The 14,855-nt window shown below is 65.4% G+C and overlaps 1 protein-coding gene across 5 annotated transcripts in view; it reads left to right on the forward strand.

Annotated features, from left to right (window-relative positions):
- Positions 1–14,855, forward strand: part of AATK (apoptosis associated tyrosine kinase) — a 46,130-nt gene that overhangs the window by 10,993 nt on the left and 20,282 nt on the right. For 4 of the 5 annotated variants that reach the window (XM_030533935.1, XM_030533934.1, XM_030533931.1 and 1 more), the window contains exons 2-7: positions 6,459–6,592; positions 8,557–8,698; positions 10,532–10,611; positions 12,091–12,209; positions 13,198–13,285; positions 14,284–14,417. In XM_030533935.1, coding sequence (XP_030389795.1) covers positions 6,548–6,592; positions 8,557–8,698; positions 10,532–10,611; positions 12,091–12,209; positions 13,198–13,285; positions 14,284–14,417 — 608 coding nt within the window. In that variant the 5' untranslated portion in view covers positions 6,459–6,547. The remainder of the gene's footprint in view (positions 1–6,458; positions 6,593–8,556; positions 8,699–10,531; positions 10,612–12,090; positions 12,210–13,197; positions 13,286–14,283; positions 14,418–14,855) is intronic. The other variant, XM_030533933.1, reaches the window with a different exon arrangement.

A 14,855-nucleotide genomic window follows, 5' to 3' on the forward strand; every position in this document is an offset into this window, starting at 1 on the left:
CCTCTCGTCCGCTCCCACGGTGCCCTCGCCCCCGGCTCCCTCGTCCGCTCCCACGCTGCCCTCGCCCCCGGCTCCCTCGTCCGCTCCCACGCTGCCCTCGCCCCCGGCTCCCTCGTCCGCTCCCACGGTGCCCTCCCCCCGGCTCCCTCATCCGCTCCCACGGTGCCCTCCCCCCGGCTCCCTCGTCCGCTCCCACGCTGCCCTCGCCCCCGGCTCCCTCATCCGCTCCCACGCTGCCCTCACCCCCGGCTCCCTCATCTGCTCCCACGGTGCCCTCACCCCTGGCTCCCTCGTCCGCTCCCACGCTGCCCTCTCCCCCGGCTCCCTCGTCCGCTCCCACGGTGCCCTCACCCCCGGCTCCCTCGTCCGCTCCCACGGTGCCCTCGCCCCCGGCTCCCTCATCCGCTCCCACGCTGCCCTCACCCCCGGGGCCCTCGTCCGCTCCCACGCTGCCCTCGCCCCTGGCTCCCTTGTCCGCTCCCACGGTGCCCTCGCCCCCGGCTCCCTCATCCGCTCCCACGCTGCCCTCGCCCCCGGCTCCCTCGTCCGCTCCCACGCTGCCCTCTCCCCCGGCTCCCTCATCCGCTCCCACGGTGCCCTCACCTCCGGCTCCCTCATCTGCTCCCACGGTGCCCTCACCCCTGGCTCCCTCATCCGCTCCCACGCTGCCCTCGCGCCCAACTCCCTCATCCGCTCCCACGGTGTCCTCGCCCCGGCTCCCTCGTCCACTCCCACGCTGCCCTCGCCCCCGGCTCCCTCGTCCGCTCCCACGCTACCCTCGCCCCGGCTCCCTCGTCCACTCCCACGCTGCCCTCGCCCCCGGCTCCCTCGTCCGCTCCCACGGTGCCCTCGCCCCGGCTCCCTCATCCGCTCCCACGCTGCCCTCCCCCCGGCTCCCTCGTCCGCTCCCACGGTGCCCTCACCCCCGGGCCCCTCGTCCGCTCCCACACTGCCCTCACCTCCGGCTCCCTCGTCCGCTCCCACGCTGCCCTCGCGCCCAACTCCCTCATCCGCTCCCACGCTGCCCTCACCCCCGGGCCCCTCGTCCACTCCCACGCTGCCCTCGCCCCCGGCTCCCTCGTCCGCTCCCACGGTGCCCTCACCCCCGGGCCCCTCGTCCGCTCCCACGCTGCCCTCGCCCCCGGCTCCCTCGTCCGCTCCCACGCTGCCCTCACCTCCAGCTCCCTCGTCCGCTCCCACGCTGCCCTCGCGCCCAACTCCCTCATCCGCTCCCACGCTGCCCTCACCCCCGGGCCCCTCGTCCACTCCCACGGTGCCCTCGCCCCCGGCTCCCTCATCTGCTCCCACGGTGCCCTCGCCCCCGGCTCCCTCATCCACTCCCACGGTGCCCTCGCCCCCGACTCCCTCATCCGCTCCCACGCTACCCTCACCCCTGGCTCCCTTGTCCACTCCCACGGTGCCCTCGCCCTGGCTCCCTCTTCCACTCCCACGGTGCCCTCGCCCCCGGCTCCCTCGTCCGCTCCCACGCTGCCCTCGCCCCCGACTCCCTCGTCCGCTCCCACGGTGCCCTCCCCCCGGCTCCCTCGTCCACTCCCACGGTGCCCTCGCCCCGGCTCCCTCGTGCGCTCCCACGGTGCCCTCGCCCCCGGCTCCCTCGTCCGCTCCCACGGTGCCCTCGCGCCCAACTCCCTCATCCACTCCCACGCTGCCCTCACCCCCGGGCCCCTCGTCCACTCCCACGCTGCCCTCCCCCCGGCTCCCTCGTCCACTCCCACGGTGCCCTCGCCCCCGGCTCCCTCATCTGCTCCCACGGTGCCCTCGCCCCCGGCTCCCTCATCCACTCCCACGCTGCCCTCACCCCTGGCTCCCTTGTCCACTCCCACGGTGCCCTCCCCCTGGCTCCCTCGTCCACTCCCACGGTGCCCTCGCCCCCGGCTCCCTCATCTGCTCCCACGGTGCCCTCCCCCCGGCTCCCTCGTCCGCTCCCACGCTGCCCTCGCCCCCGGCTCCCTCATCCGCTCCCACGCTGCCCTCGCCCCTGGCTCCCTCGTCCGCTCCCATGCTGCCCTCACCCCCAGCTCCCTTGTCTGCTCCCACGCTGCTCTCACCCCTGGGGCCCTTGTCTGCTCCCACGCTGCCCTCGCCCCCGGCTCCCTCATCCACTCCCACGTCACCCTCGCCCCTGGGTCCCTTGTCCACTCCCACGGCGCCCTTGCCCCCAGCTCCCTTGTCTGCTCCCGTGCTGCCCTCGCCCACAGCTCCCTTGTCCGCTCCCATGGCACCCTCACCCCCCTGGCTCGCTCGTCCGCTCCCATGGCGCCCTCACCCCCCTGGCTCGCTCGTCTGCTCCCATGGCACCCTCGCACCTGGGACCCTCATCCGCTCCCATGTGGCCCTCGCCCCACAGTGAGCTGTGTCTCCAGTTCCTAGGAGCTACCCCAGGCAAAATGACCCAGAAGCCAAAGAGCAAATGGGGCCCGTCCTCAGAGGTGCAGAAACCATTGTGTGTTAGGAGCCAGCCTCAGCAGCTGTCCTGCTCTGAAATGCCCGTTCCAGCTACTTCGTCCTGTGGCCATCAGCGGCTCATGCCCAGCGTGGCTGGTGCGTTCTCTCCCTCCAGTTCCGTCTGCCTGCAGCCGGGTTCCCCGCACAGCTGTTGGGCTGTCCTACGGTCTAGTGCCTTTCACCGGGGGCCGTGTTCCTCCATTTCCTGTCGTTCCATCCCTCGCTGCCCCCCAGCTTGTTCATCATTGCTTTGCACGTATCCCCTACCCCCATGGCCGATCTCGTTTAGCCTTTCCTCCTCCAGGGTCCCTGCAGCTCCCCGATCACTTTGGTTGCCTTTCTCTTGGCTCCCTGCAGCGCCAGCCTTGTGCCGCTGGGTGCCCCGGGCTGGCGAGGGGCCCGGCTCTGGCAATCTTGTGGTGGTGTTTTTACGGCAGTCGGCGTGGATCGAGCCAGCTGGTCTCTGAGTCATGGCTGCAACCCCTGTGCCTCCCTGCTGCTTCCTCCGGGTATAATGACGCTGTTTGTTCCCGGTGGCTCTGGAGCAGCTTTTCAGGCGGGTGTGGTGGGGGTTCCTGGGGGAAATGGCTGAGCGGCTGGCATCCAGCGAGCACAAAGCAAGCTCACAGCTTGGCAACAAAAACCGCAGATGTTCGCTCCACAGGTGCCCCATAAACCCACTGCATGAAGGGCCCCTGTGTATGCCGTTGGCTACTCTAGGGGCCAGCGGGGGCTGGATGGCTCTGCTGGGCTCCCTGCTCAGAGGAGACTTGCTCGGCGGCTCCAACACGCTGCCGCTCGCTTACTCTGGCCGCAGCAGCGATGCTCTGGGCTCCCTGGGGGAGCTGGGGGGTGTATCTGCTGCTCCCTGGGCTTTCCTGAAAGATGCCGATCCCTCCTGCAGCAGACCAGCATGTCGGGCCGGGGGATGCCCTGGTGACTTGCCTGCAGCAGAGGGGAGATGTGAGGTTGACCCGTTACTGGTACTCACAGGACTTCTCTCTCCTCCTTGCTCTTTACTGCTTGTGGTCAGAGTTGGGTTTCTGCCAAGCGTGGGTCCCCGGCTCCTTTTCCCCCTCACCTGGAGGTGCTGGGCTCATCCACCACCTTCTCCCTGGGGCTGCGGCACTGTCCCAGCCAGAGGGATATTTGAGAAGAGATGCCATGCTGGGCCAGGCCCTAAGGGATGAGATGGCACCAGGCCTCAGAGCCATGTTCAGTCCTTGTTTGCGTGGGGCATGAGAAGGAACTGGGGCCTGTGGAGCCCTTCGAGAGCCAGGCACAGGCTTCCTTCCTGTTTGCTGGGTGACAGGAGTTCCTGCAGCTCAGCTGACCCTGAGCGTCCTGAGCCGGTGCCCAAGGCCAGGAACACAGTGTCCTAGCCCAGCTCTCCAGCTGGAGGAACAGCATGTTTGGTGCCCTGCCCGAAGTCCTGCTGCAGCTGTGGCGCTTTGAGTTGGAGGTTGTGTCCTTCTCCTTCCTTCCACCCCAACGTGCTGCTGGTGGAACAGAACTGCGGCTGCGGCCAACCCCAGAGGTGGCTGAATTGGGGCCCTTGCACCTTCATGTATGTTAATCTCTGTTTAGCTGCTAACATCCCCCTCTCCCCCAGCTGGTGGTTGGGGAACGTGCGCCAGCACCCTGGAAAAGGACCCCCGCCCGCCCCCAAACAGGAGCCGGGTCCAACCCCCCCCTGCAGCCCCCAGACACACAGCCCCCCCTTGCACCCTGCCCCACGGCCTCCCAGTGGGTGTGCAAAGCCACTAATTCAGGGTGCAGTAAATCAAAGGGAGCCATCCCTGGACCCTTCGCTGAGAGCAGAATCCTGCACGGACCCTGCGGAACCTGGGGGCTGCTGGCTGAAGTTGACTCTGCAAGTAGAAATGGGGGGGGGAGCTGGGGGCATGCAGGACCCAGGCCATTTCAGGCCATGTAGGAGAGACTCAGCAAGTGAATGGTGACCAGAAGCACCCTGGGTGCCCGCGTGGGCTGTGGAGACCAGTGCTAGGGCGGCAGGGAGCTGGGGAGCAGCAGGGGCTGCTTCTGCTCCTTGCCTCAGCCTCTGGGGAAACGGCCCTTGCTGGAGTTACTGGGCAGGGCTAAAGCAGGATCCCAGCGGAAGGAACAGTGGCTAGAAATCCCCTGGGACAGGCCAGTGGGGCTTCGCGACTGGGCGCAGCAGTGGAATACCAGCTTAACAAGGGGCATGAGGGATTCGCCGTCACAAACCATTTGGGGATGTTCTCCTAACAACTGTGCTGTGGGATTAGTTCAGGGCTATGAATCTGAATTATTGTCATGGCAACGGTGCGGAGCCGAGGGATGTGTTGTGCCTTCCAGTGAGTGCTAGGCCCAGGATTAGAGGCTGAGCTGTGTCTGCGTGTGCAGGGAGGACGCACATGCACCCAGACAGCCTCGGGCATGCACACTGATGCACGTGGGTGCACGCAGGTGTACGTACACAGATCGAGGATTTAGGAAGCTGGTTAACTGCTTCCTCAAGGATTGTATAAACTGGCCCAAATGGCAAATTGTCTCTTGTGCATTGCAAAGTCTCCTGCCCCCTGATCCCAGCGCCTGGAGGCCCAGGGTTTTGCCTTTCTTTGCAGTGAAACCAGCTGTGACTGGTTCAGTTCTCTCTGTGTCTTTGCCAAATGGGCCCCTCTGTGTTCAGCAGGCGACAGCGGCCCAGGCTGGCACCCCCTTGGCCAGGGGATCGGTCCTAGAGCAATTGGCTGGCGGCCGCCTGTCTGTGGTGCGGCAGTGCCCCCCTGTGGGCGATGGGAGCAATGCACCATCTCCCCACTTCCCTGCTCCCCTCCTGGGCTGCATTTGGGGTACTCCGCTCAGCGTCGAGCCCTGGCCTTCAGCTGCTGTTCATGGCCACCGTGGGCCACGGGCAGGGCTGGGGCTGCCCTCCGGGGCCAGCTCGGAAGCCGGCGGGGGGGGGGTGTACAGCCAGGAGCACAGTGGCTGGGTCGGCAGGCCTGGGCTGGGACTATTTTTTGTCTCCTCACACATACCCACGAGGCTCCCAGCTCTGCCATGGCTGGGCTCCCTGGCGCAGCTCCTAGGTTTTGTCCCCTCTCTCTGTCTGGCCGCTGGCCCCGCAATGTTGTACAGACAAAACTACACAGGATCTTTTCAGGGGGCAAGACAAAGATGCCACATTTATTATGATAATCTGATTTATGATCAATAACTAATATCTTAATACACAGAGAGAGAGAGAGAGATGTTCTGCAGCTGCTGCATAGTTACCAGTCCTGAAGATAGCTTGAGTTTGTGGCTTGATTTTTCAGCTTGGGTTCGTAGCTTGTGGCGGTAACTGGCCAGGAAAGCCGGGCAGAAGGACGAGCTGGGTCTCTGTTGGGCCTGCACCGATGCCCTTCCATGTTGGCAGCAGAATGTTACCCTCCAAAGTCTCCCATCTCACCCATCATGTTTGTAGGCTTTAGTTTGAATCCAGTGTCTATAGGTCTTGTGTCACGCTGCCTCTGGGTTTGGTGATTGATCACCCATCAATTGCAGACAGGACTTTCAGCCTCGGACCTGACTTTGATCTTCCTTCTATTGTACCTTTTCTTTTTAGGGTGGACTCTTCTTACCTTGTTAGGGCTCTTGTCTGCATCTTCAGCCGGTGGGGTTTGAACTCTATTTCATCAGGACAGGCTGGGGCTGGAGGTTGATTCCATCATCCTTGCATACCTCAGTCACACAGCTAAACTAAACTCATAAGATTACAGCAGGGTTTGCAAAAATGAAGGTTGGAGGAAGCTTTTACAAAATGGAGTGAGCGTTTTAAAATGGGGTTTGAATTATAATAGGCAAACTGTGAACAGAAGTTACAATGTAGGCAAGTGTAGTGAATGGTGAACAGAAGTTACAATTAAAAACAATTTCATTTATCAGTTCTACAGCAAGGGAGACGCTCTGCGTTTGTCGCCTGCCCCCCCTAATCTCTCCACCCCCCCACGTTTGTCTCCCCGCAGACGGCACCCCCCTTAGCGAGCTCTCCTGGTCCTCGTCACTCGCTGTGGTGGCGCTTTCCTTCTCTGGTCTCTTTACCTTCATCTTCCTCATGTTGGCCTGTCTGTGCTGCAAGAAGGGAGACATTGGCTTCAAGGTGAGTGCTCCAAAGAGGGGGTCCCAGCCTGGCTGCGGGAGGGGGATGAGGGGAGGGGGGGCCCAGCCTGGCTTGGGGGAGGGAAACAAGGGGAGGGGTTCCAGCCTGGCTGGGGAGGGGGGAGACAAGAAGGGTCGGTCCCAGCCTGGCTGGGGGAGGGAAGAGGGTCCCAGCCTGGCTCGGGGGTGGGGAATGTGGGAAGAGGGTCCCAGCCTGGCTGGGGCGGGGGACAAGGGGAGGGGGTCCCAGCCTGGCTCCCGGGGGGGAATGTGGGAAGAGGAGCCCCAGGGGGACAAAGGGAGGGGGTCCCAGTCTGGCTGGGGGGGTGAACAAGAGGAGGGTCCCAGCCTGGCTGGGGGGATGAGGGGAGAGGGAAGAGGGGACCAGCCAGCGATGTCGCTGGGGGTGCTGGTGGGTCTGGTGCCTCGTTAACCCCACGTCATGGCGTGTGTGCCTGGGCCCACAGAGACTGGGGCCCTTCTCCTTGGCCCACGCTAACAGCTCCTGTCCCAGGGAGCTGGGCAGGGCCTGGGCGGCTTAGCATCACACACCAGCTGTGTCTGGCTTCGGTCGCGTCACTCTCTGGCCAGGCCTCTGCCCTGGAAATGCCCCTGATGCCCTGCGGGGTGGGAGGGGCTGTGACTGCCCCGCACAGAATGTGCCTGAGGAACAGTTTTCTCTGTTTGCTGGGATTTTTGTGGAGGCTCGCGGCGCCCGAGCGGGGAAGCCAGCTGGCGGGGTGGGCACGTATTGCGCCATGGGCTTGACCGGCCCGTGGAGCCTGCAGAGGAACAATGAGGCGGCTCAGCCCCCCACGCTGCCTATATAGGAGTAGGGAGAGGGTTTGTGTCCAGCCCAGACGCTGCCCTGTGGCCCAGCAAGTCCAGCCAGGGAGGAGCCCCGAACGTGGCACGGCAGCGAGGCCCCAGGCACTATGATACTGGTGACAGCTGCGGCAGGGCGGGGCAGGGGAGATGCTCGCCGTGCCCTGTCTGTTCACGGAGGCAGCTGTCAGGCCCGAAAGGCTGTCTGGGGCACACAGCCAGGTAAAGGGAGGGTGCCCGTGGGCTGCACAGAGAGCAGGGCCATGGGGCTGGGACAGGCCTCTGAGGAGGGATGAGAGAGACGTGGGGCGGGCAGAGCCCTGTGGTGATACGGGCGGAGCCTTGTGGGGCTGGAGTCTCTCCCAGCCCCATGTGGGGCTGCCCGACCCTTAAGCTCACGCTGCAGCAGCTCATGCGTGCCTGGGTCAGAGTCACATGCCTGCTGGGGTGATGGGCAATCTGGCTACTCCCCTTCCCCAGGTATCTCCCCGGCCAGTCCACTCTCCGGGGATGGGGCTGCCCCACCCCCTGCCCCGAAGGCAGCGCTGGGGAGCTGGAGGCTACTCGTGAGGGCACGGGGCGGAGAGTGGCTCTGCTACCCAGCCCAGCGTTCACCAGCTGCCCCCAGAGACCATGGGGGGAGGAGGCTGAGATCGAGCCCTGGGGGGCTGGGCAGTAGCCCTGGTGGGTGATGCACTCCACTCGCTGGGTAGGGGCGCTTGCTGGCGGGGGGGGAGCGCTCACAGTGAGCTCAGGGCCAGGGCTCTGCATCAGACACGGCTGCGCGGGGAGCAGGTGAGCGGGCCCAGCGGAGCCGCCGCTCTGCATGGGCACAATAGAAAATGGGTGGCTGGGCAGCCCCCAAGGTGCGCCAGGCGCTGTACAAACACGCGAGGAACCCAGGAGGAGCCCATGGCCTGACAGACCTGCTGGGCGTGGGACATGAGGAAAGGGAGAGAAGCGTGTGAGGCAGGGCGTGGCAGGCTCCTCGTGTCTATTCTCTCCTGCCAGCTCCATGGCGTGCTGAGGGGGGGCAGTGAAGCTGTGTGTGTGTGGGGGGGGGTGCGTGGGCGTGCTCAGCTCTGTGTGCCTGTGCTGTGCTCACATCTGCCCCTGCCCTTCACTTTGTGCCCGGGCCAGGAGTTCGAGAATGCTGAGGGAGAAGATTACGTGACCGAGTTCTCGGTGCAGGGGTCCCCAGCCACGGAGAATGGCCCTGAGGTTTACATCCTGCCCCTTACCGAGGTGTCGCTCCCCATGGCCAAGCAGCCAGGGCACTCAGGTAAGCTGCATGGCGGAGCAGGGCTGGGCAGCTGCAGTTCCTGAGTGGATTGCAGCTTCGAATCCTGCTGCTCCCTGGGAACCTTCGTGGCATCTCCCTGCAGGACAGCGCTCCCCGTCCTGATGAAAGAGCGGGGCCACAGCCACCTCGGGGTCTGGCTGGCGCCCGCCATGGTCTCTGCTGCCATGTACACGGTGGGGATGGAGCCATCTCTGCTCTGGGGGAGGGAGGCAGACACACGGTGACCACGGCCAACAGCCCCTTCCCATGGCTGGCTCCAAGGATGCTCCTAGGAGTCGCTGTGCACTGCCCATGCCTGCCTGCAGCCCCCACTCGGGAGCAGGGCTGGCTGGGATTACTGGGGGCTGTCCTCCCCCGAGCTGCAGAGGTTGCCTGGCACCTGCAGAGGGCGCTCTTGGCCCCTGCCTGGGGCAGGGAATCCCAGCCACCTGGCCCATGGCTCAGTGGCCCGACCTGTGGACACACCTGGGATAAAGGGTTGCTTTTGGGGGGACGCTCTCCCTGCGGAGTGCAGGGCTCACATGAGCCCAGACACATGCCCCGGGAGGAGGTGGTCTTGGCCCATTAGCGGGGGGCGGGAGAGCCGGCTCCGGGGGCCCTGTCGCCTGGCCTGCAGCCCCCTCTGGCCAGCATCCCTCAGGCCTTTTCTCCAGCACCAGTGCAGGGGAGCAGCCCAGGTTCACCAGCCCCAGTGCTGAGGGGGCTGGGAGTAGCACTCCGGGCCAGGCAGGTTGGGGAAGGGAAGGCCTCTGCCACAGAGAGCGCGGACCCTGGGCAGGCAGGTCACACTGGGCTCCTGTTCCGGCACAGGCCCCTGGAGACACAGGCACTTTCTGAGCTCATCCCACGGCCCCAAATTCCTTCCCTGGCGCTGCCCCCCTGGCTGGGGTAAACAGGTCTGTGAGTGGGAGAGGAATTCTGAGCTCGCCGGGCGGGGCAAGGAGCCAACAAACGCTGCCACAGAGAAGCTGCCCTCACCCCCTGCCCCTCTCTGCTGCTGTGCCGAGTGCTTCCCCAGCTGATCTCACTGGGGCTTGGACAATGGCCCCAGTGTCTGGCATGGCCGGAGCGGTGCAGGGCGGCGCAATGCTGACCAACAATGGGCCCATTGCTGCCCTCTGTGGGTCCGTGGGTCTGGAATGCTGGGATTCTGTTGGGGAGGGAGGGAGTGCCAGGCAGGACTGGGCGGGAGGAGTGTGGGGGCTGAATCCCAGATGCCCCGGAGCTGCTGGCTGGGTGGTTGGGCTGGCCTGCAGGGTGCCTGCTCGCTCTGACTTCGCCTCCATCCTGTCCAGCTGTGGGTTCCTGGACCTCCCAGCTGGACTGGGGGAGGAGGGGCAGCCCCCCCACCTGCTGCCACCTTGGGGAGAGCTCAGTGGGAAAGGGCTGTTCCACTGGGACAGACGGCTCCCAGCCCGTGGTGGGGAACGCCAGCAGGGAGCGGTTCCTGGACATGAAGGGGCCACAACTGACACCTGCTGCCTGCCCGGGGGCACTAGCCGACGCCCCTGGAGTGCAGCTCCGCCCAGTGCAATATCACAGGGTGTGAGGGGCTGGAGCCTCCCACAATACCGGCTGCTCCTGGGACAATGCTGCCAGGCCTTGCTTGAGCCCACAGCTCTGCCAGCCGGAGCCCAGGAGACAGCGCCGCAGGGCCGATGGATGACCACCGTGAGGCTGCATGGGGCCTGGCGCCGAACGGCTGGAGGGGGCAAGCTGGGCACGGCTGGGAGACGCGGATAACCTGACAGGCGGGTGGGGCGGGCCACCGGGCACGCTGATGCCCAGCTAGCTGGATGTGCTCTCTCACAGTGCAGCTGCTCAAGTGCACGGATCTGGGGCGGCACAGCCTCCTCTACTTGAAGGAGATCGGCCATGGCTGGTTTGGGAAGGTGAGCATGTCCCTCTCTTGGGGGGGGGGCCGGGGAGGGCTCGCTGAGGGACGCCAGCTCAGGCCCGGGATTCGCCCCGGCAGCAGGGTTGTGGGGGTAGGCCCTAGAGCTCGTGTGGGGCTCTGTGTCTTGGTTCCCCAACTAGGTCAGCTCAGCCTCTCGCCCCCCAGGCTGCTGCGTGAGCGTTTGGGACTCGCTGTGGCTCTGGCATCCTTGGCCAGACTGTCCTGCCTCCCTGCCCTGAGCGCGGGCTCAGCCGTGTGCTGCTCTGGGGGCCATCCTGCCTGGGGTCATTGGGCGGGGGTGGGGCAGGAAGCCTTGGAGCCTGGGGAAGAGGAGACAGGGGAGGTGGGTGCTGGTCTTGGGAGGAGAATGTGCCCCTGCAGGGAGAGAGGCACCCATCTCTGGGGAAGGGGTGTGCCGGTGGGAGGACATGGGGATGCAGGAACAGGGAGGGGTATGGGGCAGCGATGGGGTAGGGGCGAGAGGGACAAGTATGCCCCCCGCAGGGGAAGTGGGTTCAGCAACGGGCAGGACGGGAACATGGGGGTGGGGAGGGGACATGCTGCAGGGCATGGTGCTGTGGGCTCAGGGCAGGGACGTGGGCACAGGGAGTGGGTGTGCCACGGGGTGCAGGGAGGGGACGCACTGCAGGGTGGGGATGTGAGGGCAGGCAGGGGATGTGTCACAGGGCACAGGGACGTGGGCGCAGGGAGGAGACATGCTGCGGGCCGTGGGGCTGTGGCACAGGATGGGGACATGGGCGTAGGGAGGGGATGTGAGGGCAGGTAGGGGACGTGCTGTGGGGCGCAGGGATGTGGGTGCAGGGATATGAGGGCAGGCAGAGGACATGCCATGGGGCGCAGGACGAGGGTGCAGGGATGTGGGTGCAGGGACATGAGGACAGGCAGGGGACGTGCCATGGGGTGCAGGAGGTGGGCGTAGGACGAGGGCACAGGGATGTGGGTGCAGGGACATGAGGACAGGCAGGGGACGTACCATGGGGCGCAGGATGTGGGCGCAGGGATGTGCGTGCAGGGACATGAGGACAGGCAGGGGATGTACCATGGGGCGCAGGAGGAGGGCGCAGGGATGTGAGGGCAGGCAGGGGACATGTCATGGGGCGCAGGACGAGGGCGCAGGACGAGGGCGCAGGGATGTGGGTGCAGGGACATGAGGACAGGCAGGGGACGTACCATGGGATGCAGGAGGGCGCAGGGATGTGAGGGCAGGCAGGGGACGTGCCATGGGGCGCAGGATGAGGGCGCAGGGAGGTGGGTGCAGGGACGTGAGGACAGGCAGGGGACATGCCATGGGGCGCAGGAGGTGGACGCAGGACGAGGGCGCAGGGATGTGAGGGCAGGCAGAGGATGTGCCATGGGGCACAGGAGGTGGGCGCAGGGATGTGAGGGCAGGCAGGGGACGTGCCATGGGGCGCAGGGATGGGGACGCAAGGCTGTCGTGTGCTGCCATCCCTAGGTGTTCCTGGGGGAGGTGAACTTGGGGCTCAGCAGCACCCAGGTGGTGGTGAAGGAGCTGAAGGTGAGCGCCAGCGTGCAGGACCAGATGCAGTTCCTGGAGGAAGCCCAGCCGTACAGGTAGGCCCCGGGGTTGCTGCTGCCAGCACAGCACCCGCTCGAACCCTGGTGTCTCTGCCATGCAAGGAAAGGGCTCCCTTGCCCCAGGGAAGGGCTCTGGGGATGGCCCCACTGCTGGGTCCCTCCCTGCCAGTGTGGAGCCAAAGCCTCTGGCGCTCAGCTCCCAGGGGTGCCTCCCCTCCATGGCTGAGTCAGCAGCGTGGCGCGGGGAGGCCCTTTCCCACACTGGCCATCCCTGAGCCACCATCTGAGGGTCGCTGCCGTCTGGGCCTATCCTGGTCTCCAGGCTCCAGTCACGGATAGCACGTTGGGTCTGGGCCTAGAACAGAGCAAACTGGTCCCATCCCAAACCATTGCACGAATCAGCCCTGCTCTGTGTCTGGCAGGAAAGTCAGGGGGGCTAGGCGGGACTGAAGGGTGGCTGAGCTGGGCGAGTCCAGGCCTGGACTAATCCATGGGGCTGCGGCTTGGGATGGAGAGGCACTGACAGGGAAGTGTGTTTGTGGGCAGCGGGGAGCTGGCCGGTTGGGGGTTGAGATTGAGGAGCATTCACAGATCTGGGGGTGGGGGGGCCTGTGGGTTGGGATTGAGGCACATTGACAGATCTGGGAGGGCTGAGATTGGAGTAGCGGTCAACTTGGCACTGAGAGATGAACAAACACCCTATTGTTGTGGGTCCTGTTGGGGCGGCTGGCACTTCCCGGGACCCATTTGTTCTCTGCCCAGCCAGGCCTGGGATGGGGATGGGTCGCAGAGAGCTCCGTGCTGCCCCAGTGACACGTTGTGCGGGCTGGGTGACAAGGAGAAAGCTCTCTGAAAAGGTTTCTTTCTGCTAGCCCAGCCCTGGGCTCCCCGCACACAGCTCTGCCGGTGCCCCGGCAGCCTGACCCGCAGCCCCCTGGCTGCCCAGCGCAGAGATGACTGGTAAGTTGTCCCAACCCTGCTTCCCTGGCTGAAATCTCTGCTGCTCTCTCCTCTCCCCGCGCAGGGCTCTCCAGCACACAAACCTGCTGCAGTGCCTGGCCCAGTGCGCCGAGGTGACGCCCTACCTGCTGATCATGGAGTTCTGCCCGCTGGTACGTCGCCTGCTTTAAAACCCTTCTCCCTCTGTGGCCCAGGTGCCCCCTGGGCTCGCCTCTGCTTCCCCATGCTGGGGCTGGCACCCTGCGGGTTCCCCTGGACCCAGCTGCAGCCGCAGAGGCTGAATGGCCAACGCCGTGTCCAGAGCAGGGTATTTCAGGCCCCACTTGCCCCCCAGTGTTCGTGAATCTCAGTGCCCCACAGCTTTGGGGCTGGCTCCTTTCCTGTGCTGAGCCACAGGTTAAAGTGAGGGGGATGCTAGACGGGGTGGGGAGGCCAGCCCCTCGTTTGGTAGCAGGGTTAGTGAGAGAACACGGCTGGGGTCTCAGCGAATGCAGCTCATTCTGGGGCCCACCTCCACAGAGCCCTTTGCGCCGGCTCACAGCAACGCGGATCCCTGCGGGCAGCACAAGGCCAAGGCTGGTAATGGGGGTCTGAGAGGCCCACAAGTGATCCCCATAGTGTCCAGCGCTGGCAGGCTCCCTGTGTGGCTGGGGTGATGCGGTTCACGCCAGGGAGCCGAGATCGCAGTGGATCTGCCTGCCTGCCTGCTGGCATGGGGCAGTCCCAGCCTTGCTGGGTTTTCCAGATCTCTGAGCCCCATGTGGGGAGAGAACCCATGGGGGGAGGTGGTTGGTGGGCATGTGCCGCCTGTGCCATGTCCCACCCCCCAGGTGGGTGTTTGCCTGTGGCTCGTGGGCAGGGGACTGGGGAGGTATATATTCCCCCCACACACACACACACACACATACAAACCAGTTTGGGGCCAGGCCCTCTGCTCTAGCTCTTCCCCTGCCCTGACGCCCCCTCGCTCCCCTGATGCACTCAGCTCGGCTCCCGGCTGCTTCTCAGTTTGTGACGGTGCGTGGGGCCCTCGGGGTCTCCCTGGGGAAGGACAGCACAGGGCCACTGAGCGGGGAGGGGCTCAGAGACCTCGACAGTGGCAGGCTGGGCTGTGGCTCAGGGACGGTGACGGCTGCTGCTCCCGTGACAGGGCGACCTGAAAGGCTACCTGCGGAGCTGCCAGGTGGCCGACTCCATGGCCCCCGACCCCCTCACGCTGCAGCGAATGGCCTGCGAAGTGGCATGCGGCATCCTGCACCTGCACAAGAATCACTATGTGCACAGGTAAGGCTGGGCTGGTGGGGGAGGGGGCACCACAGACACTCCCCTTCCCTGCCTGCTGGGCCCTGAGCATAGCCCGCCCCTGCCCCCTGCCACCCATGGCTCCAGAAACCATGAGCTCCCTGCAGGATATGCACCCTGAGAGAGCTAGACACTGGGTGGGGAGGGGGACCAGGGCTGCGGGGTGGGGGGGTGTAGGAGTGGGGACTGGGGCAGGCGGGCTGGGGGAGCAGGGGCTGGAAAGGCCTTGCAACTGCCCTGGTACCCTATGCAGCCTCACCCGCCTGCCTCTCCATCACCAAGGCTCGGGGCCCCCTCAGGTGCCATCCCCGGATTGCTGGGCCCGTGACACCCCTGGGCTCAGGCTATAAGCAGAGACTGCAGTAAAGGTGCTTCCCATGCTGAGGCCTGCGGGCTGGCGACCCCTCCCTGAGGACATGG

Source organism: Gopherus evgoodei, chromosome 15 (genome assembly GCF_007399415.2).
Source record: "Gopherus evgoodei ecotype Sinaloan lineage chromosome 15, rGopEvg1_v1.p, whole genome shotgun sequence".
Lineage (NCBI taxonomy): Eukaryota > Metazoa > Chordata > Testudines > Testudinidae > Gopherus > Gopherus evgoodei.